Source organism: Salmo salar, chromosome 29 (assembly GCF_965601325.2).
Source record: "Salmo salar chromosome 29, fSalSal1, whole genome shotgun sequence".
Taxonomy (NCBI): Eukaryota; Metazoa; Chordata; class Actinopteri; order Salmoniformes; family Salmonidae; genus Salmo; species Salmo salar.
This window is the reverse complement of record NC_138319.1, coordinates 1,322,444-1,347,459: the sequence shown is the minus strand read 5'-3', so window position 1 is coordinate 1,347,459 and position 25,016 is coordinate 1,322,444. Positions and strand designations below refer to the sequence as shown.

At 42.7% G+C, this 25,016-nt stretch overlaps 1 protein-coding gene across 1 annotated transcript in view; it reads left to right on the top strand.

Moving 5' to 3' along the window:
* LOC106591265 (ras-specific guanine nucleotide-releasing factor 2) overlaps positions 1 to 25,016 on the top strand; it is a 65,345-nt gene that overhangs the window by 17,316 nt on the left and 23,013 nt on the right. Inside the window, exon 5 of the mRNA XM_082970622.1 lies at positions 1,799 to 1,862. Coding sequence (XP_082826748.1) covers positions 1,799 to 1,862 — 64 coding nt within the window. The remainder of the gene's footprint in view (positions 1 to 1,798; positions 1,863 to 25,016) is intronic.

Genomic DNA, 25,016 nt, shown 5'->3' with positions numbered 1-25,016 from the left:
TTTCCATGGCCGAGCAGCCGCACACAAGCCTAAGATTACCATGCGCAATGCCAAGCTTCAGCTGGAGTGGTGTAAAGCTTGCCGCCATTGGACTCTGGAGCAGTGGAAACGCATTCTCTGGAGTGATGAATCACTCTTCACCATCTGGCAGTCAGACGGACAAATCTGGGTTTGGGGGATGGCAGGAGAACGCTACCTGCCCCAATGCATAACTGTAAGTTTGGTGGAGAAGGAATAATGGTCTGGGGCTGAGTTTCACAGTTTGGGCTAGGCCCCTTAGCCCGAATGCTACAGCATACAATGACATTCTAGATGATTCTGTGCTTTTAACTTTGTGGCAACAGTTTGGGGAAGGCCCTTTCCTGTTTCAGCATGACAATGCCACAATGCATAAAACAAGGTCAATACAGAAATGCTTTGTCGATATCAGTGTGGAAGAACTTGACTGGCCTGCACAGAACCCTGACCTCAACCCCATTGAACACCTTTGGGATGAATTGGAACGCCGACTGTGAGTCAGGACTAATCGTCCAACATCAGTGCTCAACCTCACTAATGCTCTTGTGGCTGAATGGAAGCAAGTTCCCGCAACAATGTTCCAACATCTAGTGGAGTACCTTCCCAGAAGAGTGGAGGCTGGTGTATCAGCATAAGGGGACAAACTTGCTGTTAATAGGACTGGGATCGGATGCCTGTCATTGGTTTCATGACTGTCTAAAGGATAGAAGTCAGGCTGTTAGAGTTGACGGCATCCAGTCAGAGCCATTGGAGTTGGTTAAAGGGGTCCCACAAGGTTCTATACTTGGTCCATTACTGTTCACTCTCTACATAAACAATATCGGCGATGAGATAAGGAAGTGTAAAATTCATCAATATGCTAATGACACTGTCATGTACTCTATCGCTTCAACGGCTGACCTAGCATTATCACTATTGGAGTGAGATTTTAAGATATTACAAGGGTCTTTTATACAGCTGAAACTTGTTGTAAATGCAAAGAAAACACATTATGATTTTTAATAGATTCAAAAAGTTGGTTGAAAATACACTTGCACTTACGAGCTTAGATGGCTCTCGAATTAATCCGGTCTCTGCATATAAATACTAAGGGATATGATGATAAACTCTTTTAAAATGCATGTTGACGAACATTGTAAACGGCTAAAAATCAAGCTAGGCTTCCTCTATAGAAACAGGACATGTTTGTCCTCTACCAATAGAAGACAAATTGTGCAAGCTACTTTTATATCTGTTATAGATTATGGGGATATTATCTACATACTTTTTGAATATATTAAAAATCATAAAATGTGTTTTCTTTGCATTTAAAACAAGTTTCAGCTGTATAAAAGACTCTTAAAATCTTAAAATCTGTCTCCAATAGTGATAATGCTTGGTCAGCCGTTGAAGCGATAGAGTACATGACAGTGTTATCAGCATATAGATTAATGTTACACTTCCTTATCTCATCACCGATATTGTTTATGTAGAGAGTGAACAGTAATGGACCAAGTATAGAACCTTGTGGGACCCCTTTAACCAACTCCAATGGCTCCGACTGGATGCCGTCGACTCTAACAGCCTGACTTCTATCCTTTAGATAGTCATGAAACCAACGACAGGCATCCGATCCCAGTCCACTTAGTCATTATCAGCCTATTATTCAGGTTAAACATTAACATTTTAAATGTATGACAGCAGCCTGGACAATTACACATGTTATGTACTTGGTAGAGGTATAGATCAATCATCTAGTTTTATGATTAGTATTGACCAATCAGGTGAAATGTTTCTGCAGTACCCTTTCTCTGGATGAGCAGGAAGCAGATGCCCAGCTGAGGATAGAAGACATCCTTCAGATGGTGAGAAAACTACACTATCCAGCAACCCCTCTCATTTACTCACAAACCTCTCTAGCTAAGACATGGGGTGTATTCATTAGTGCACACCGTAGTAAAACAGAACACATTTTGCAACGAAAACAAGCCTTTCTTACTGGACAAGTTCATGTTAGTCCCTAACCATATTGTCCCATTTGATTCTGATTGTTTCCTAGTGAATGGTTCCTAGTGCCCTGTGCATCACCAAATATGAGCTGATCATTGTAGTTAGGACATTCCTCCTTTCTCATTCACCTTAGCCCTGGTGAACTCTGCCACATTTGTACGGAACTGATACCTCTTCTGAATTTGCCAGAAAAGCAGCCCCCTGCTACACTTCATCTTGGTAAGAGTGTCCACACTCCCCAGATAATCAACCCCTGATAAGTCCCCTCCAAACCCTTAGCACCATCCAGTAGAGAGACGCCAGTCATAGTTCTGTCCTACCTCATCCTATCCCTCTCTCCATCAATCACGTCACTCACCTTCCTCATATTTATTTAACCTTTATTTAATTAAGCAAGTCAGTTAAGAAAAAAGTATTATTTACAATGACGGCCTACCCCGGCCAAACCCGAACCCGGACGACCTTATAATGTACAGTAAAAGGAGACCTGTGATTGGCTTAGTTAGCTATATTTTAGAAGTTTTAGTCTTTGATCAGACAGGTTAACTAAATAAATAAGTGAATTGTTCGCCTCACAGTTATCCAAGATTCCTACAATTGTTTACAGTTAGTTAGCAATTGCTTCTACACTATTTTGCTAGGTACAATAGCGCTGACGTGTCAATAATAACCTGTCGCAAAAATGACTGATATTTTTGCTCCCCTCTCCCTCCACTGGATGGGAAACTGCCCTCATGTCTGTCTGCAAACTGATCTGTTCACTTACACATTAAGGGTGGGTTGCATCAAAATGGATTAACTCTTAAACTGGGTTAAATCAAGGTTTAACTATTAACCTGTCTGGGCCAGTGGGACGCCTGCGTCCCACCCTAATCAACAGCCAGTGGAATCGCGTCGCGCTAAATGCAAAACCTCAAATGCTATAACTTCAATTTCTCAAACATATGACTATTTACCCACCGTTTTATAGATACACCTCTCCTGAATCGAACCACGTTGTCCGATTTCAAAAAGGCTTTACAGCAAAAGCAAAACATTAGATTCTGTCAGCAGAGTACCCAGCCAGAAATAATCACACAGCCATTTTCAAAGCAACTAGCATGCATCACAAATACCCAAAACACAGCTAAATGCAGCACTAACCTTTGACAACCTTCATCAGATGACACTCCTAGGACATCATGTTACACAACACATGCATTTTTTGTTCGATAAAGTTCATATTTATATATAAAAACAGCATTTTACATCGGCGCATGACGTTCAGAAAATCTTTTCCCTCAAATGCTTCCGATGATCAGCGCTACAATTTACAAAATTACTATTCGAAAACATTGTTAAAATGTAATATTGTCATTCAAAGACTTATAGATTAACATGTCTTGAATGCCATCTCTTTGCCAGATTTAAAAAGAACTTTACTGGGAAATCACACTTTGCAATAAACGACGTGGTATGCCCAGAAAAAAAGTCTAGGCTATAAATGTTGGCGCCATCTTGGAACGATCAACCATCAAAAATACTATTGTAAATAATCCCTTACCTTTGATTATCTTTATCAGAAGGAACTTCTAGGGATCCCAGGTCCATAACAAATGTAGTTTTGTTCAAAATTTTTTATAATTTATGTCCCAATAGTGTTAGCGTGCTCCGAAGGCTAGTGAAAATGTACCGTGTGCGTCTGACTTGTCGTCAGGAATGAGCAAAAAAATATATATTTAAGTTTGTTCAAACATGTCAAACGTTGTATAACATAAATCTTTAGGGGCTTTTTCAACCAGGGCTTCAATAATATTCCATTGGGACGGTTGCATTGTCTTTCAAAACGTTTCGAAAAGGGAGAGTACCCATGGGCGCTGACGTCACAATGGTAATGGCCCATCCCCTGTGATCAAGGTAAACATCCTCTCTTTCAGTCAATTTTGATAGTAGGAGGCTCAAACCACTTTGTAAAGACTGGGGACATCTAGTGGAAGCCAGTTTCAGGGTCTTGGCAATCTTCTTATAGCCCAGGCCATCTTTATGTAGAGCAACAATTCTTTTTTTCGGATCCTCAGAGAGTTCTTTGCCATGAGGTGCCATGTTGAACTTTCAGTGACCAGTCAGTATGAGGGAGTGTGAGAGCGATGACACCAAATTTAACACACCTGCTCCCCATTCACACCTGAGACCTTGTAACACTAACGAGTCACATGACACCGGGGAGGGAAAATGGCTAATTAGGCCCAATTTGGACATTTTTACTTCGGGGTGTACTCACTGTTGTTGCCAGCGGTTTAGACATTAATGGCTGTGTGTTGTGTTATTTTGAGGGGACAGCAAATTTACACTGTTAAACTAGCTGTACACTCACTACTTTACATTGTAGCAAAGTGTCATTTCTTCAGTGTTGTCACATGAAAAGATATACTCAAATATTTACAGAATGTGAGGGGTGTACTCACTTGTGAGATACTGTGTGATTATATATATATATATCTCCCTGGTCTAGTTCAACCCTAATGCTCTTAGAACATATCAGCTACTGGACTCATCTCCTCACCAGTACAAACCTTGTCATTGGCTCTCAGTCTGAAGCACACTGGTCTCTGTCGTGTATAGATCAACAGAGAGAGAGAGAACATTAGCAGATTAGAGGACTTTTCAATTGGACTGCTGTTGAAATGGATACTTAACCCGGATTTGTCATTAGCCAGTTATAGCAGCTGTATTAGGCACTAATGCACGGTATGGGATATGGAATCATGGACGTTATCCCTGATCATAGTGTTTCATATATAAATAACTACCAGTGGGAGAGAGAGAAGGAGAGAGAGAGAGAGAGAGGGGGGGAGAGAGAGAGAGAGAGAGAGAGAGAGAGAGAGAGAGAGAGAGAGAGAGAGAGAGAGAGAGAATAGTTAGTGTCCTCAGGGGTAGATCTCAGGGTCTCTTGGGGCATCGTATTCGCTGTATCAGCGGTCTCAATCACTCCTCACTTTTGCATCCCTTTCTTCACTCAATCTCGTCCTTCACTTTCTCCACTCGTCTGTCGTCCTCTCATCTGCGTTGATCAAAAGCACGGCTGCCGTCATGGGTTCCAGGCCACGTACATGATGAAGAGAAGCGCTTGGCGTGCCACTGTACCTGATGAAGCGCTCTGTCTCTCTGTGCCTGGCGATTTGTTAAAGGTACATCTCTGATAAAAAAGGTCTTCAACCTCTGGATGGTTATGAAAACACACTTACTCCGATGAACGTTGAGTGTGATTCAGTGAGACTTGACTTTAAAGCACTGTATGATGTTCAGTGTCTTGGTTAAGCTGCTGTAATATGACTAAAGCAGAACCAGTCTTTCTGGCGACAACTTAGTCCTCCTGGCCCTTATAATATTTTTTGTTAACCACCATCCCTCCTCAGTCTTGACTTTACATCAGGGCTGTTTTCAAGCAGCCACTTTCTGAGGATGTTTCAGTTTAGACTCTCAATCACAGACCGGATGAAGCAAAATTGGTGTCCTGCGCTGAAGTGAAATCGCTTGTATTATTTCGTCACGTTGAGCAACTGGACCTGACAGAAACAAGTTTTCCCGAAAAGCTTTTACTGTCCGTCGTAAAACACTTCTTCGGGCTTCCAAAAATTATGGATTAGCATATTCTCTGGGGATTGGTTGATTGTGGATGCGTTACATTAATAAGGCCCTATCTGTAAGATGTTTCAGCAGAACGATAGATGGCTCTATTTTTTGCCACCTTGTGAAAACTGCAATACATCTTCATTTTAACGGGCCGCTATAAATGTCACCCTGTAGATATTTTCTTAATGAAAACATCACCCTGTGTCCAAATGTTTGAAGTGATATCCACACATCAGATTTCAGTTTCCTGTCAGGATTTGTCTCAGGGTTTTGACTGCCATATGAGTTCTGTTATACTCACAGACACCATTCAAACAGTTTTAGAAACTTTAGGGTGTTTTCTATCCAAATGAAACAATTATATGCATATTATAGTTACTGGGCAGGAGTAGTAACCAGATTAAATCGGGTACGTTTTTTTATCCGGCCGTGCAAATACTGCCCCGTAACCCTGCCAGGTTGTTGTTGCACAAAACTTTAAACCTAGTTTTAAATGATTACTATACTGAACAAAAATATACACGCAACATTCAACAATTTCAAAGATTTTGCTGAGTTACAGTTCATATAAGTAAATCAGTCAACTGAAATAAATTAATTAGGCCCTAATCTGTGGATTTCACATGACTGGGCAGGGGCACAGCCATGGGTGGGACTGAGAGGGCATAGGTCCACCCACTGGGGAGCCAGGCCGACCCACTGGGGAGCCAGACCCAGCCAATCAGAATGAGTTTCCCCTCCCTCCTCTGACGATCCCACAGGTGAGAAGCCGGATGTGGAGGTCCTGGGCTGGCATGGTTACACGTGGTCTCCGTTTATGAAGCCAGTTGGACGTACTGCCAAATTCTCTAAAACGATGTTGGCGGCTTATGGTAGAGAAATAAACATTACATTCTCTGGCAACAGCTCTGGTGGACATTCCTGCAGTCAGCATGCCAATTGCATGCTCACTCAAAACGTGAGACATCTGTGGCATTGTGTTGTGTGACAAAAACTTGTATTGTTCCCAGCACAAGGTGCCCCTGTGTAATGATCATGCTGTTTAATCAGCTTCTTGATATGCCACACCTCTCTCTCGCATAATTATCTTGACAAAGGATAAAATGCTCACTAACAGGGATGTAAAGAAATTTGTGCACAACATTTTTGGGATCTTTTATTTCAACTCATAAAACAAGGGACCAGCACTTTACATGTCTTTATATTCAGTGTTCAGTGTAGTTAAATTGAATCCTTCTTCTAAACCAAATTTAGACTTTAAACCAATATTTGGTTTATTTGCTCCATTGTTTTAAAATCAAATTGAAATGTAGTTTAGGGATTAGATCTAAACTGCCTAAATCTAAACTGCCACTGGATGAGGTCTGACGCCCTCTGTTGGCATTTTCTAAGTAACACATATATTGAAAATGACCTTTATTAACTATAAGTCCTACAAACATATGTTTAGTACTGTTAGAAAGGTAAAAACCGTGGGATTCAGGAACAACATGACAATTACAGAACCAGTGCATCAGCAGGAAAAATGTATAAATAAATATTTGTAAAAATTATTTGTGGGGTGGGGGTTGGGTTCCCGAATTGTAACGTAAACTCAAGTAGGGGAATAAGAGATTTGAAAGTCTAGGTTTGAAATAAAATATGTCACTAAATACCATTTCGAAAGGATACAAAAAAAGCGGACGTTTTAAAAGCACAGGGCTTGTGCAACGTGATTTTTCATCTTACAGGTATGATATGACACTTTATGACATTACCAGCACTAAGATTTGAGCTAGATTTCCAAAAAGACAAGTGCTGTAGCTTTCAAATGATATGTCACTTTCTATTTTTTGACTGAAAATGACCCAGTAGGAACCACTTAGGCTAAGCGCTGCAGAACCGGTACTGGGTCCAAAAGAACAGCTCAGTTTAACAGGTTTTAATTTAATCAAATGTCAGTGTATGTGCTTTATTTTCATTGTGATTAACAAATTTTAACTCCTGTGGCTTATCAAGTTTGTAAAACTCAACTAGCCAGCTTACTAATTTGACAAAAAAGTGCAATTAATTTCACCATTGGCCCTAAGTGAACACTGACTTTGATATCTAGCAAGCGAGCAATGATTAGTGCTGATTTGTATCCATAGAAATAGAATAAGATCACATTTATATGGTGAAGCCATTATGACACGTGTCACTAGTCATAGGGGCTTACAGTTGCGTCACAAATCACCTAGCAACCGCACCAGTCACCATGTTGGAAGACCAAAGTCAGTCTGTTGGAAGTTCTCCAATCGTCCACATGGCTGGCTGCATTTTGCTACCACCGAAACTTCGGGAAGATTGCAAATGATTTCATTTTTCTAAGGAGCCAGAAAATGGAGGCAGTGGGAACCCCTTTTCAAGTAAGTAAATATATTTTGAAATGATCAAAAACAATGTATTAACGTAAACTCACTCACTTTTGTACATCGCCTTGGTCGGTACAATTTTTTGTACGTTTATTTTAGCGCCCCAAAAACGTAATACTTCCAGATCAACTGTAATGTCAATACCATTGTAAAGCACAATTTCTCCCCTTTCCAACAAAATTAATGACATGCCCTCCACGCTGCCCGTTTCTGCATAATTCAAGAAGGCAATGAGCTACGTCGGGTCTTTTTAAAAATGGCGGGTGGGGAAGCGAAACTAATGCGTGATAGTGAGAATGAGAGGAGATGTGTGGGAAAACGGCTTTTTTTCACTCGACCTGTCCAACTTATCACCTTATCGCCTGTAAAATATAAATAAAACACTATAAAGAGTTTATATAATGTGTCATTACATACCTATTTGAAGGTTTGTGTCGAATTTTAATCGGGTTTTTAGGGCGGTGCAAAAGTGATCTTCAGAAGTAAACAGCGGCTTTAAGATTCATGGTTGCTTACAGTGATGACGCAAAAAAATGACTAGGTATCCCCCCTTACCCCCGTCACTGTCCATTTCTTGTTTTTAAACGATGAGAGAAGTGCTACACCTGGTGGAGAGAGATTGTAAGACAGAAATAGTTGCTTTATGTGTGCTGTACGTTACGGCATGACACGTCACGATGTAACGGAGGGTCCGTTTTTTCAACTTTCCTCCAATACTATAGAGCCATTACCATGTCGGTCAATGCTTGAATAGAAACGTAGTTCACACCCCAGATTTTGAAGTCAACACAGTCGCTACAGTCCCATTAGTTTTCTTTATAGCCTCGTTTGAATGTCGCGGTTGCGCACATTTGAACGGAATGGGGTGAGTTTACGTTATTAACTAGCTAGCTTGATACAGAACCTTAGTGTGCAGGCTAACTCAAATGAGCTGCTAATGTAATGTTAGCTAACATTACATACCGTATAGCTGGCTAAGTGGATACAATTTCACCAGTTTTGCTAACTTGATATTAGCTAGTCAGCTAGCTATCTTGATGTATTTATCATTCTAAGTCTAAATGCAGTTGTAGCTAGGTAGCTAGCTAACAGCCATGGAAGAGGGTGAATGGATTAGCTAGCAGTTCAAGCTTTCAGAAGGGAGAGTAGGCTACTCTGGATAGGGCAGGTACCTTTGTGGAAGGACATTATGAAAATATTCTCCAGTTCCAGTCCCTAGTGAGAAAAACTGAGGACAGAGAGTTATAACAACATAATATTCAGTGCTGTCTAATTTGTGTAATGCAGTCTGTTTCTTTTGTGATGATTTCTGTCCTCTGATACAGAGAGATGTAAAACCCTGTCTGCAGATGAAGAGATCCCAATGAATGTCCCAAGAGAATAATTGTATACCATAGATTTTATGTTAGCACATTTTGTGAACAAAAATACAGTTTAAGTCACTGTCTCACTGACTCGTTGTCAACTGCATTTATTTTCAGCAAACTTAAACCCTTTACAATGAAGATCTGTGAAGTTATTTGGATTTTTACTCATTATCTTTGAACAACAGGGTCCTCAAAAAGAGATGTTTCTTTTTTTGCTGAGTTTATAAACCTATTAGAAATGGAACAGGCCAACCCTGCTGGGTGTGCATGCTTCTGTTCCAGCCCAGCACTAACACACCTGATTCAATGTATCAAACCTAATTAGTTAATAATCAAGTATTGCTGGGCTGGAACAGATGTCTGCACCCCCCGTAGGTCAGGGATCAGTGGAGTGGATTGTTCTAAGCTTGTGGCTGTCTTGAACCCTACTGTTTGTTGTTATCAATCTTCCCTGCGACCTTCCCTGTCTGGATCTGCGAGGAGTAACAGCGTAACCTGTTGTTACCATGACAAAGAGATGCGATTCGCCACCTGGTTATCAGAAGGGGGAAAGGAGAAGATTAATTGTGTGTCGTCTGCGTAGCAATGATAGGAGAGACCATGTGAGGATATGACAGAGCCAAGTGACTTGGTGTATAGCGAGAATAGGAGAGAACCTAGAACTGAGCCCTGGGAGACACCAGTGGTGAGAGCACGTGGTGCGGAGACAGATTCTCGCCACACCACCTGGTAGGAGTGACCTGTCAGGTAGGACGCAATCCAAGAATGAGCCGTGCCGGAGATGCCCAACTCGGAGAGGGTGGAGAGGAGGATCTGATGGTTCACAGTATCAAAGGCAGCAGATAGGTCTAGAAGGATGAGAGAGAGTTAGCTTTAGCAGTGCGGAGAGCCTCCGTGACACAGAGAAGAGAAGTCTCAGTTGAATGATCAGTCTTGAAACCTGACTGATTTGGATCAAGAAGAGAGATAGCAAGAGAGCTGGCCAAGGACGGCACGCTCAAGAGTTTTGGACATCGGAGGAATCGAGTGTAGGTTTTTTGAGAAGGGGTGCAACTCTCGCTCTCTTGAAGACGGAAGGGACGTAGCCAGCGGTCAAGGATGAGTTGATGAGCGAGGTGAGGTAAGGGAGAAGGTCTCCAGAAATGGTCTGGAGAAGGGAGGAGGGGATAGGTTCAAGCGGGCAGGTTGTTGGGGGGCCAGCCGTCACAAGTCGCAAGATTTCATCTGGAGAGAGAGGGGAGAAAGAGGTCAAAGCATAGGGTAGGGCAATGTGAGCAGGACCAGCAGTGTCGTTTGACTTAACAAACGAGGATCGGATGTCGTCAACCTTCTTTTCAAAATGGTTGACGAAGTCATCCGCAGAGAGGGAGGAGGGGGGAGGAGGATTCAGGAGGGAGGAGACAGTGGCAAAGAGCTTCCTAATGTTAGAGGCAGATGCTTGGAATTTAGAGTGGTAGAAAGTGGCTTTAGCAGCAGAAACAGAGGAAGAAAATGTAGAGAGGAGGGAGTGAAAAGATGCCAGGTCAGCAGGGAGGCTAGTTTTCCTCCATTTCCGCTCGGCTGCCCGGAGCCCTGTTCTGTGAGCTCGCAATGAGTCGTCAAGCCACGGAGCAGGAGGGGAGGTCCGAGCCGGCCGGGTGGATAGGGGACATAGAGAGTCAAAGGATGCAGAAAGGGAGGAGAGCAGGGTTGAGGAGGCAGAATCAGGAGATTGGTTGGAGAAGGTTGAGCAGAGGGAAGAGATGATAGGATGGAAGAGGAGAGAGTAGCGGGAGAGAGAGAGCAAAGGTTGCAATGGCGCAATACCATCTGAGTAGGGGCTGAGTGAGTAGTGTTGGAGGAGAGCAAGAGGGAAAAGGATACAAGGTAGTGGTCGGAGACTTGGAGGGGAGTTGCAGTGAGATTAGTAGAAGTAAAGCATCTAGTGAGGTCAAGCGTATTGCCTGCCTTGTGAGTAGGGGGGACGGTGAGAGGGTGAGGTCAAAAGAGGAGAGGAGTGGAAAGAAGGAGGCAGAGAGAAATTAGTCAAAGGTAGACGTAGGGAGGTTAAAGTCACCCAGAACTGTGAGGGGTGAGCCATCCTCAGGAAAGGAACTTATCAAGGCGTCAAGCTCATTGATGAACTCTCCAAGGGAGCCTGGAGGGCGATAAATGGTAAGGATGTTAAGCTTGAATGGGCTAGTGATTGTGACAGCATGGAATTCAAAGGAGGAGATACACAGATGGGTCAGAGGAGAAAGAGAGAATGTCCACTTGGGAGAGATGAGGATTCCAGTGCCACCACCCCGCTGACCAGATGCTCTCGGGGTATGCGAGAACACGTGGTCAGACGAGGAGAGAGCAGTAGGAGTAACATTGTTTTCGGTGGTAATCCATGTTTCCGTCAGCGCCAAGAAGTCGAGGGACTGGAGGGTAGCATAGGCTGAGATGAACTCTGCCTTGTTGGCCGCAGACCGGCAGTTCCAGAGGCTGCCAGAGACCTGGAACTCCACGTGGGTCATGCGCGCTGGGACCACCAGGTTAGAGTGGCAGCAGCCACGCGGTGTGAAGCGTTTGTATGGCCTGTGCAGAGAGGAGGGAACAGGGATAGACAGACACATAATTGACAGGCTACAGAAGAGGCTACGCTAATGCAAAGGGGATTGGAATGAAAATTAACTAAACAACTGGGGAAGTGAGAGAGCAGGGCCTCCCTCACTAACCTTTCACTGAAACACTGAAATATAACTCCTACAACTTCCACTTTAGAAATTATAATTGATGTAAACTACAGTGGTTCAATGTTTCCAGGAATAGGCTCAAACTTAGTTTATTCAGCTAGATAACGTGGTACAGTATTCTTCCGTGAAACCCACCCAGTGCACCGTATCCTATGACGCCGTAGCTAACTAGCATGCTTGCATCCAATAACACACAGTTAGCACCAATACTTGGTTACAACAAACTACCAATGGATCATTCGTGTCCATGTCTAGTTCGTTTCATAACGCAGAAGTAATTAAACTTTGTCTAGCTAACACAAAGTCAGTCCTGCTAGCTACACAAGTGGACTACACATCTCGAATGTTCAGAAAGTTAAGCTTACGTTGCAAAAATCTTATTGACTAAAATGATACAGTACTGCTAGCTGGTAAAGTTGGCTAGCTAGCAGTGGTTGCGTTGTTGACTTTGTTTGAAAATGTAGCTGGCTAGCTAACCTCGATAGTTTCTCTGTACTACACCTTTATCTTTGATACAAAGACAACTATGTAGCTAGCTAACATTACACTAATCAAAACGTTCCGTTGTAATGTACACTGCTCAAAAAAATAAAGGGAACACTTAAACAACATAATGTAACTCCAAGTCAATCACACTTCTGTGAAATCAAACTGTCCACTTAGGAAGCAACACTGATTGAAAATACATTTCACATGCTGTTGTGCAAATGGAATAGAAAACAGGTGGAAATTATAGGCAATTAGCAAGACACCCCCAATAAAGGAGTGGTTCTGCAGGTGGGGACCACAGACCACTTCTCAGTTCCTATGCTTCCTGGCTGATGTTTTGGTCACTTTTGAATGCTGGCGGTGCTTTCACTCTAGTGGTAGCATGAGGCGGAGTCTACAACCCACACAAGTGGCTCAGGTAGTGCAGCTCATCCAGGATGGCACATCAATGCGAGCTGTGGCAAGAAGGTTTGCTGTGTCTGTCAGCGTAGTGTCCAGAGCATGGAGGCGCTACCAGGAGACAGGCCAGTACATCAGGAGACATGGAGGAGGCCGTAGGAGGGCAACAACCCAGCAGCAGGACCGCTACCTCCGCCTTTGTGCAAGGAGGAGCAGGAGAAGCACTACCAGAGCCCTGCAAAATGACCTCCAGCAGGCCACAAATGTGCATGTGTCTGCTCAAACGGTCAGAAACAGACTCCACGAGGGTGGTATGAGGGCCCGACGTCCACAGGTGGGGGTTGTGCTTACAGCCCAACACCGTGCAGGACGTTTGGCATTTGCCAGAGAACACCAAGATTGGCAAATTCGCCACTGGCGCCCTGTGCTCTTCACAGATGAAAGCAGGTTCACACTGAGCATGTGACAGACGTGACAGAGTCTGGAGACGCCATGGAGAACGTTCTGCTGCCTGCGACATCCTCCAGCATGACCGGTTTGGCGGTGGGTCAGTCATGGTGTGGGGTGACCTGACTGCCATTAGGTACCGAGATGAGATCCTCAGACCCCTTGTGAGACCATATGCTGGTGGGGTAAGCCCTGGGTTCCTCCTAATGCAAGACAATGCTAGAGCTCATGTGGCTGGAGTGTGTCAGCAGTTCCTGCAAGAGGAAGGCATTGATGCTATGGACTGGCTCGCCCGTTCCCCAGACCCGAATCCAATTGAGCACATCTGGGACATCATGTCTCGCTCCATCCACCAACGCCACGTTGCACCACAGACTGTCAAGGAGTTGGCGGATGCTTTAGTCCAGGTCTGGGAGGAGATCCCTCAGGAGACCATCCGCCACCTCATCAGGAGCATGCCCAGGCGTTGTAGGGAGGTCATACATGCACGTGGAGGCCACACACACTACTGAGCCTCATTTTGACTTGTTTTAACCTGTTAGGGCTAGGGGGCAGTATTGACACGGCTGGATAAAAAACGTACCTGATTTAATCTGGTTACTACTCCTGCCCAGTAACTAGAATATGCATCTAATTATTGGCTTTGGATAGAAAACACTCCAACGTTTCTAAAACTGTTTGAATGGTGTCTGTGAGTATAACAGAACTCAAATGGCAGGTCAAAACCTGAGAGATTCCTTTACAGGAAGTGGCCTGTCTGACCATTTATTGTCTTTCTTTGACATCTCATTCCATTACAAAGGATCTCTGCCATAACGTGACACTTCCCACGGCTCCAATAGGCTCTCAGAGCCCGGGAAAAAACTGAATGTCGTCATTCCAGCCCCAGGCTGAAACACATTATCGCCTTTCTCAAGTGGCCGATCAAGGGACTGTGGGCTTAGGCGCGTGCACTGGCCGCCCCGTCTTTGTGTTTTTTCCTCTGTTTACCGAAAAGGAGATTCCCGGTCGTAATATTATCGCTTTTTTACGAGATAAATTGCATAAAAATTGATTTTAAACAGCGGTTGACATGCTTCGAAGTACGGTAATGGAATATTTAGAATTTTTTTGTCACGAATTGCGCCATGCGCCCGACCCTGATTTACCATTTCGGATAGTTTCTGGAACGCACGAACAAAACGCCGCTATTTGGATATAACGATGGATTATTTGGGATCAAACCAACATTTGTTATTGAAGTAGAAGTCCTGGGAGTGCATTCTGACGAAGACAACAAAGGTAATAACATATTTGTTATAGTAAATCTGATTTTGGTGAAGGCTAAACTTGCCGGGTGTCTAAATAGCTAGCCCGTGATGGCTGGGCTATGTACTTAGAATATTGCAAAATGTGCTTTCACCAAAAAGCTATTTTAAAATCGGACATATCGAGTGCATAGAGGAGTTCTGTATCTATAATTCTTAAAATAATTGTTATGCTTTTTGTGAACGTTTATCGTGAGTAATTTAGTAAATTGTTAGTAAATTCCCCGGAAGTTTGCTAGTTCTGAACGTCACATGCTAATGTAAAAAGCTGTTTTTTGAGATAAATATGAACTTGATTGAACAAAACATGCATGTATTGTATAACATAATGTCCTAGGGTTGTCATCTGATGAAGATCATCAAAGGTTAGTGCTGCATTTAGCTGTCTTCTGGGTTTTTGTGACATTATATGCTAGCTTGAAAAATGGGTGTCTGATTATTTCTGGCTGGGTACTCTGCTGACATAATCTAATGTTTTGCTTTCGTTGTAAAGCCTTTTTGAAATCGGACAGTGTGGTTAGATTAACGAGAGTCTTGTCTTTAAATAGCTGTAAAATAGTCATATGTTTGAGAATTTGAAATAGGATTTTTAAGGTATTTGAAAATCGCGCCACTGGATTACACTGGCTGTTGCGTAGGTGGGACGAATTCGTCCCGTCTAGCCCAGAGAGGTTAAGGACATTACTTCAAAGTTGGATCAGCCTGTAGTGTGGTTTTCCACTTTAATTTTGAGTGTGACTCCAAATCCAGACCTCCATGGGTTGATAAATTGGATTTCCATTGATTATTTTTGTGTGATTTTGTTGTCAGCACAATCAACTATGTAAAGAAAAAAGTATTTAATAAGATTATTTATTTCATTCAGATCTAGGATGTGTTGTTTATGTGTTCCCTTTATTTTTTTGAGCATTATTTTTAGTTTCTATGATGAATCCATGATAACAGTGAGAAACAGTGAGAAATCGGATTATCTCGAAGGACAATCAAGGTGGAACAACATGGTTGTGGACGGAATTGTAGAATCTCCACATGAGACCTGGATGGTGGGAAATTATCTCGGAAAAACTCAAGATGGACCACAGGAAGATTGAGGTGGAGCACGCCCACAGGACTGGAAAACCCACCACCAACCCAGGTGACAGGCCCAGGCCGATAGTGGTCAGATGGTCAAGATAGTGGTCAAATTCCTGAGGTTCAGGAAAGAGCCAAGAACTTGAGAGGAATGTACATCTTCCTCAACGAGGACTATCCTGAAGCTATCCTGAATCAGCGGAATGATTGCACCCCTGATCACGCGTAAACACTCTCACCTCTTCCCTTCGCTTGTGGACTTCAATGCACAACGCATCAGCTGTATGTAACCAGGCAAAAAAAAACGTTCTAAGCCAAACCACTACACACAGCCTACATCGTTGTCACCATATTTGCTAAAGTACTGTCAAAGTCAGCATAGCTAATAGAACTAACACGTTAGTAAACCCGCTACAATCATGCAGTAACATTACAGTGTACAGTCAAGTCAGTAAGCAGTTACACCGGCGGGCCCTGGTGGCAATAAATTTGTAAAACCGAAAGCTTACCTTGACTTGGAAGAGTTCCAGTGTTGTGTTGGATAGTCAAATCAAATCAAATTTTATTGGTCACATACACACATATTTAGCAGATTTTATTGCGGGTGTAGCGAAATGCTTGTGTTCCTAGCTCCAACAGCTCAGTAATATCTAACAATACACACAAATCTAAAGTTAAAGAATGGAATTAGAAATATATTAATATTAGGACGAGGAATGTCAGAGTTGCATTGACTAAAATACGTAGAATAGAATACAGTATATACATATGAAGTGAGTAAAGCACTATGTAAACTAGTGTTCCATTATTAACCTCCCTGAGCGAGGTGGGACGCTTGCAAATACAAATACCTCATAAATGCTTTAACTTAAATTTCTCAAACATATGACTATTTTACACCATTTTATAGATATACCTCTCCTGAATCGAACCACGTTGTCTGATTTCAAAAAGGCTTTTCAGCAAAAGCAAAACATTAGATTATGTTAGGAGAGTCCATCGACAAAAACAACCACACAGCCATTTTCCTAGCAACTAGCATGCATCACAAATACCCAAAACACAGCTAAATGCAGCACTAACCTTTGACAATCTTCATCAGATGACACTCCTAGGACATCATGTTACACAATACATGCATTTTTTGTTCGATAAAGTTCATATTTATATATAAAAACAGCATTTTACATCGGCGCGTGACGTTCAGTGTGCCGCCGGTGATGCGTTGGGCAGACTGCATCACCCTCTGGAGAGTCCTGCGGTTGCGGGCAGTACAGTTGCCGTACCAGGCGTTGATACAGCCCGACAGGAGGCTCTCAATTCTGCATCTGTAAAATTTTTTAAGGGCCTTAGGGGCCAAGCTGAATTTCTTCAGCCTCCTGAGGTTGAAGAGATGCTGTTGCGCCTTCTTCACCACACTGTCTGTGTGGATGGACCATTTCACATTGTCGGTGATATGTACGCCGTGGAACTTGAAGCTTTTCACCTTCTCCACTGTGGTCCCATCGATGTGGATAGGGGCGTGCTCTCTCTGCTGTTTCCTAAAATCCACGATCAGCTGCTTTGTTTTGTTGACATTGAGGGAGAGGTTATTTTCCCTGGCACCACTCCAATAGGGTCCTCACCTCCTCCCTGTAGGCTGTCTCGTCATTGTTGGTAATCAGGCCTACATCTGTTGTGTCGTCTGCAAACTTGATGATTGAGTTGGAGGCATGTGTGGCGTGGGTGAACAGGGAGTACAGGAGGGGGCTGAGCACGCACCCACGTGGGGCCCCTGTGTTGAGAATCAGTGAAGTAGATGTGTTTCCTACATTCACCACCTGTGGGCCGCCCATCAGGAAGTCCACTAACCAGTTGCACAGGGCGGGGGTACTATGGTGTTGAAGGTTGAGCTATAGTTAATGAACAGCATTCTTACATAGGTATTCTTCTTGTCCAGATGGGATAGGGCAGTGTGCTGTGCGATGGCAATTGCATTGTCTGTGGATCTGTTGGGGCGGTATGCAAATTTAAATGGGTCTAGGATGTCAGGTAGGGTAGAGGTGATATGATCCTTAACTAGCCTCTCAAAGCACTTCATGATGACAGAAGTGAGTGCTACGGGGTGACCGTCATTTAGTTCAGTTATCTTTGCTTGATTGGGTACAGGAACAATGGTGAACATCTTAAAGCAAGTGGGGACAGCAGACTAAGATAGGGAGAGATTGAATATGTCCGTAAACACTCCAGCCAGCTGTGGCAGGTTTTCGCGGTGTGGCAGATTTTCCCATTGTAATCCATGATTGTCTGTAGACAATTGTCTCGTGTCTGAGCTGTTGAATTGCGACTCCACTTTTTCTCTGTACTGACGTTTTGCCTGTTTGATTGCCTTATGTATGGAATAACTACGTATACTGTTTGTATTCAACCATATTTCCAGTCACCTTGCCATGATTACATGCGGTGGTTCGCTCTTTCAGTTTTGCGCGAATGCTGCCATCTATCCACAGTTTCTGATTTGGGTAAGTTTTAATAGTCCCAGTGGGAACAACATCCACTATAACTTTCCTGATGAACACAATCACTGTGTCAGTGTATACGTCTATGTTGTTCTGAGGCTACCTGGAACATTTCCCAGTCCGCGTGATCAAAACAATCTTGAAGCATGGATTCCGATTGGTCAGACCAGCGTTGAATAGACCTTAGCAGGGGTACTTCCTGTTTGAGTTCATGCGTATAGGAAGGGATGAGCAAAATGGAGTCATTCATCCCGTAAGTTAGAGTAGCAGTGGTCGAGTGTTTTATTAGCGTGAGTACTACAGTCAATGTGTTGACAGAACTTTGGTAGCATTTTCCACATATTTGCTTTGTTAAAATCCCCAGCTACAATAAATGCGGCCTCAGGATATGTGGTTTCCAGTTTGCACAAAGTCCAGTGTAGTTCCTTGAGGGCCGTTGTGGTATCGGCTTGAGGGGGAATATACACAGCTGTGACTGTAACCAAAGAGAATTCTCTTCAGAGGTAATACGGTCGGCATTTGATTGTGAGGTTTTCTAGATCTGGTGAACGTTATCACAATCACAACGTTATTACAATCACACCATGAGTAGTAAATCATGAAGCATACACCCCCGCCTTTCTTCTTCCTGGAGAGTTCTTTATTCCTGTCTGTGCAATGTACTGAGAACTCAGCTGGCTGGACGGGGACGGTAGGTAAAGAGTGGCAGACAGGCTCGATGTCAGGGCAGGCAGAAGGGTCAGGCAGGCGGGTACGGAGTCCAGATAAAAGAGAATAGAAAACAGGAGCACGGGAAAACACGCTGGTTGACTTGAAAACATACAAGACAAACTGACACAGAGAGACAGAAAACACAGGGATCAATACACTGGGGAAAATAAATGACACCTGGAGAAGGAGACAATCAGAAGAACAGGTGAAACAGATCAGGGCGTGACTCTAGATTAATTATCTGATCCTTTGACTGGGTGGAAAACATGTCAGTTCATGTTGCAAGAGCTCTGATAGGTTGAATGAGGTCCTCTGGAAGTTTTCATAATTACTGTGGAAGTCTGTGGAAGGGGGTGAGAAGCATGAGCCTCCCAGGTTTTGTATTGAAGTCAATGTACCCAGAGGAGAACGGAAGCTAGCTGTTCTCTGGCTACACCATGGTGCCCCCCTACAGAGTGCTGTTGAGGCTACTGTAGACCTTTGCAAAATAGTGTATTTTAATAAATTATTTGGTGATGTGATTATATTTTGTATAGTTTTCTCTAAAAATAATAACTTTAATGTTTTACCATTTTTATTTTTATGAAATTCACTGTGGAGGATGGTCCTCCCCTTCCTCCTCTGAGTAGCATACACACACTACATGTCAATGTTTTTTAATGTATGTAAATGTATGTCTTTTGTCTCTAATGTCTTTTTTGTTATATATCGGACCCCAGTAAGACTAGCTGTCACCATTGACGTCTGCTAATGGGGATCTTAATAAATCAAATCAAAACCTATGGCGTTTACTTTTTTTTGTTCACCTGAAATTATGTTTTAGTAATAATAGCCTACTTGTTCCTAAAATGTCTTCACATATGAGCTAGCTTACTTATACAGTTTGAAATGATGTGAAATAGTGTTGATTCGTTGAAGTTAAGTGTTTAAACTTGTTTTAATTGTTAACTTAACTATTATTCAAGATGAACTAGTGTTGCTGTTGATAAATCACAGATCACAATCCTGCAATAAAGAGGTAAAGAGAATCTGTCTAGTTTGTCTGTTTCTGTGTTTTCTCAAATAAACATTACCTTTTTGTTCAGTCATAAGCCCTCCAAATTGTTTTATTTGATTGTCACAATTTCTTGTATATCAGCCTTGTAAACCCATTTTGCAGCTGATAATGGCATGCAACGCCAATGCATCCATAGACCTACAGCAGTGGTTCACAACTCCAGTCCTTGAGTACCCCCAACAGCACACATTTGTATTGTAGCCCCGGACAAACATACCTGATTTAAATCATCAAGTTGACAAGTTGAATCAGGTGTGTTTGTCCAGTGCTACAATAAACTGGGTATATTGGGGTTACTCGAGGACCGGAGTTGGGAACAACTGGCCTACAGTATGATGGCATTAGCCTTATGGGTATTTGCAATGCAGCCCTTGACATTGTGCATCTGAAGCAGAGAATAGCTTAACTCGTTTATTGTTTACATATTGTTCAGTTACAGTACCAGTCAAAAGTTTGGACACACCTACTCATTCAAGGGTTTTTATTTTTACTGTTTTCTGCATTGTAGAATAATAGTGAAGACATCAACACCATGAAATAACACATATGGAATCATGTAGATACCAAAAAAGTGTTAAACAAATCAAAATATATTTTAGATTTTAGATTCTTCAAAGTAGCCACCCTTTGCCTTGATGACAACTTTGCACCCTCTTGGTATTCTCTCAACCAGCTTCATGAGGAATGCTATTCCAACAGCAATTTCGCTGCAGCAATTTGACCATGAAGGTCTGATTCACGCAGTCTCCTCTGAACATTTGATGTTGAGATGTGTCTCTTGAACTCTGTGAAGCATTTATTTGGGCTGCAATCTGAGGTGCAGTTAACTCTAATGAATTTATCGTCTGCAGCAGAGGTGACTCTGGGTCTTCCTTTTCTGTGGCGGGCCTCATGAGAGCCAGTTTCATCATAGCGCTTGATAGTTTTTGCGACTGCGTTGAAGAAACTTTAAAAGTTATTGAAATGTTCCGGATTGAATGACCTTCATATCAAAGTAATGATGGACTGTCATTTCTCTTTACTTATTTGTGCTGTTCTTGCCATAATATGGACTTAATAATATGGCTATCTTCTGTGTACCACCTCTAACTTGGCTCAAACGCATTAAGAAGGAAAGACATTCCACAAATTAACTTTAAAAAGGCACACCTGTTAATTGAAATGCATTCAGGTGACTACCTCTTGAAGCTGGTTGAGAGAATGCCAAGAGTGTGCAAAGTTATCAAGGCCGCAGGATTTTTGGTTACTACATGATTCCATATGTGTTATTTCATAGTTTTAATGTATTCATTATTATTCTACATTGTAGAAAATAGTAAAAATAAACAAAAAACCCTTGAATGACTAGATGTGTCCAAACTTTTGATTGGTACTGTTTGTTGTTGAATGCTGTTGAATGCCGATATTTAAAGTGAACCATGAAAAACAATAAACAACCATGATAGCCGGGGTGCAACATGCACACACACAAAAACAATATCCCACAAAGCAGGTGGGAGAAAGGGCTTCCTAAATATGATCCCCAATTAGAGACAACGATTACCAGCTGCCTCTAATTGGGAACCATACAAAACCACCAACATAGAAATAGAATGACTAGAACACCCCCCTAGTCACGCTCTGACCCAAACACCATAGAGAACCAAGGGCTCTCTATGGTCAGGGCGTGACAGCCGAAAGCTGACCTCAGAACGAGAGACCTCGGTTTATTGTTTTTGTAAAGCTGACAGTGTTTTTATATACTTTCATTTTATGTTGGATCCTGCGGCACTGTTGGGCTTAGTTGCTGTGAGCGCTGCTGTCTGTCCAGATTCCGCAGATCCCTCCAGATTCCGCAGAGGGGGAGAGACACGGAAGCCCAGCTAGCCTAGCTGACTCGGCGGTCTCAAATGGAGATCGCTATTGAACATTTCCAGTGCTGCAGGAGCTGTGCTTACTTTGCTTTGTTCCGGGACAATGAGGACCGTGCTGACTTTCAATGTAGCAACTGCTTGCTTGCGGAGGACTACAGGGGCGAAGTGGCTACTCTTAGCAAGCAAGTAGCAAAACTACACAAGCTACTGGGGAATCCACGCCCAACTACTTTTTATTTTTCATCCACCCTAGTAGCCGGACGCCGCTCTGGTCTGGTGGAAGTGTCGGCGCTGTGTTGGCTCTCCACAGCCAACTGGCCGGTGCTCAGCAGGTCCCATAACTGAAGGGGTCTCCTCCTTCCCTGGAGAACGGAGCTGTTATTGACCCAATCAACCAGCCATGGAGATACGTCCCTCGCGGTGGAAGTCGAAGAAAGCGTCCTCTGGCAACGGTGGTCTCCTTGGAGATGTTGCGCTCGGACTTGACACAGACCAGAAACGGCTTTGTGTTTCTGGTATGTAATTTCAAAGGTTCCAGAGGTTCCAACACTTTCTTCTTTGAGGGCTTCCCATTCAAGATCAGATCCGGAGGTACCTGCATCTTCGTGCTCTGTTCTGTCTCCTTCTCCGGTGGCTTCTACTTCGAGTTCAGATCCTCACAGCTCTCACCCTCATCAGACCATGAGGCTGCCTGAGCGACTGGCCCATTTAACATCGCCAGCTGTCATCATAAGCAGTTCTATGGTGAGAAACATCTTGGTTCCCAAGGCAAAAACTATGTGCTACCCAGGAGTACGAGTACAGGACATCACAAGGCTGTTCTACAACAGATGCCGGGAGCTGACACTGTCATAGTCCATGTGGGATCAAATGACATCAGGAGGGCTAGCTCAGAACATCTGAAAATGGATTTTAAATAATTGATTTTAGCATTAAAAGACTCCATAAAACCGCCTATAATTGCAGGTCCAGTACCATTGTTGGGCCGCTGTTGGGCCGCGGGTGTGAAAGATTCAGCAGGCTACTGGCATTACACATCTGGCTAAAATATTACTGTAGCTCTGCTGGAGTCACTTTTATAGATAACTTTGACACCTTCTGGAAGCAGAAGATACTCTACAGGAATGACGAAGTACATCCAAATCATCTTGGGTCCTGGAATCTGCCCACGCATTTTGAGGCTGCGTTGAAACAATAACTTGAGTAAATCCCTACCTTTGTGACAATGAGTCGTCATAATGCTGCATCAAATGTACATTATCCTAGTGGAGTTGGCAGACACAATGTTAGTAGCTTCATTTATGTCCCCCTAATTGCCCTGAATATCTCTGTTGATCCTACAGCTATTGATGCAGTAATCATGAGCCTATGAACCTGACTTACACTGTTAGCACTGAGGCGGTGTGCCCTAGTAGGAAGACTACTTTGTGCAGCTTACCCTGCAGTATCAGCTCCAATGTAAATAACAGGAGCATGTCTACTTCTGATAAACTTTCCAGTAAAGCAATAAAAACAATCAAGCAAGCCAGAAAAGTGCTAAAAATAGCCCAGGTAGCCTGAGAAACAAGGTCCATGAAGTCAATAACTTGCTTGTAACAGATGACATTCATATTCTGATCTCTGAAACACACTTAGATAATACCTTTGATGATACAGTGGTAGCATGGTTAATTGGGGATAGAGGTTAACCTCTTGGGGCTAGGTGGGACGCTAGCGTGCCACCCGTGGTGCACTCCATCAACAGCAGGTGCATTTCAAGAGCGGCAAATTTGAATCCAAATAAATGTCAAAATTCAAATTTTTCAAAAATACAACTATGTTACACCATTTGAAAGATAAACATCTCCTTAATCTAACCACGTTTTACGATTTCAAAAAGGTTTTACGGCGAAAGCATAAATTTAGAGTATGTTAGGACAGTACATTTACAAGAGTTGTGTGTAATGTTTTGTCAAGTCAAAGACAGGGTCACCAAAACCATAAAACCAGCTAAAATGATACACTAACCTTTTACAATCTCCATCAGATGACACTCCTAGGACATTATGTTAGACAATGCATGCATTTTTAGTTCTATCAAGTTCATATTTATATACAAAAACAGCGTTTTACTATGGCATTGATGTTGAGGAAATCGTTTCCCTCCAATAACCGGCAGTCAAGTCAGCGTCACAAATTAAATAATTAAAATTAGAAAACATTGATAAAATATTATATTGTCATTTAAAGAATTATAGATTTACATCTTTTGAACGCAATCAACTTGCCAGATTTAAAAATAACCTTACTGGGAAATCACACTTTGCAATAATCTGAGCACTGTGCCCAGAAAAATACGCGTTGCGATACAGACTAGACGTCATGTTGGGGAGATCTAAAATCGAAAATACTATGTAAATAATCCATTACCTTTGATTCTCTTCATCAGATGTCACTTCCAGGTATCACAGGTCCATAACGAATGTAGTTTTGTTCAAAAAAGCTCATCATTTATGTCCAAAAATCTCCGTCTCGTTAGCACATGATGTAAGCCAGCCGGACTTCTCGTCATGAACGAGGGGAAAAAATATATTTCCGTTCGTTCAAACATGTCAAACGTTGTATAGCATAAATCATTAGGGCCTTTTTTAACCAGAACATGAATAATATTCAAGGTGGACGAATGCATAGCCTTTTATAACGTATTGGAACGAGGGTACCCAACATGAAGTAGCGCGCCAGGTGTCTAATGGGACATCACCGTTCCATGGCTCTTGTTCGGTCAGATCTCCCTCCAGAAGACTCAAAACACTTTGTAAAGGCTGGTGACATCTAGTGGAAGCAATAGGAAGTGCCAAAATATTCCTAAACCCCTGTGTTTTTCAATGGGATAGGTTTAAACTCAATACAACACATCAGGTATCCACTTCCTGTCAGAAAATGTCTCAGGGTTTTGCCTGCCAAATGAGTTCTGTTATACTCACAGACACCATTCAAACAGTTTTGGAAACTTTAGGGTGTTTTCTATCCATATATAATAAGTATATGCATATTCTAGTTACTGGGTAGGATTAGTAACCAGATTAAATCGGGTACATTTTTTTTA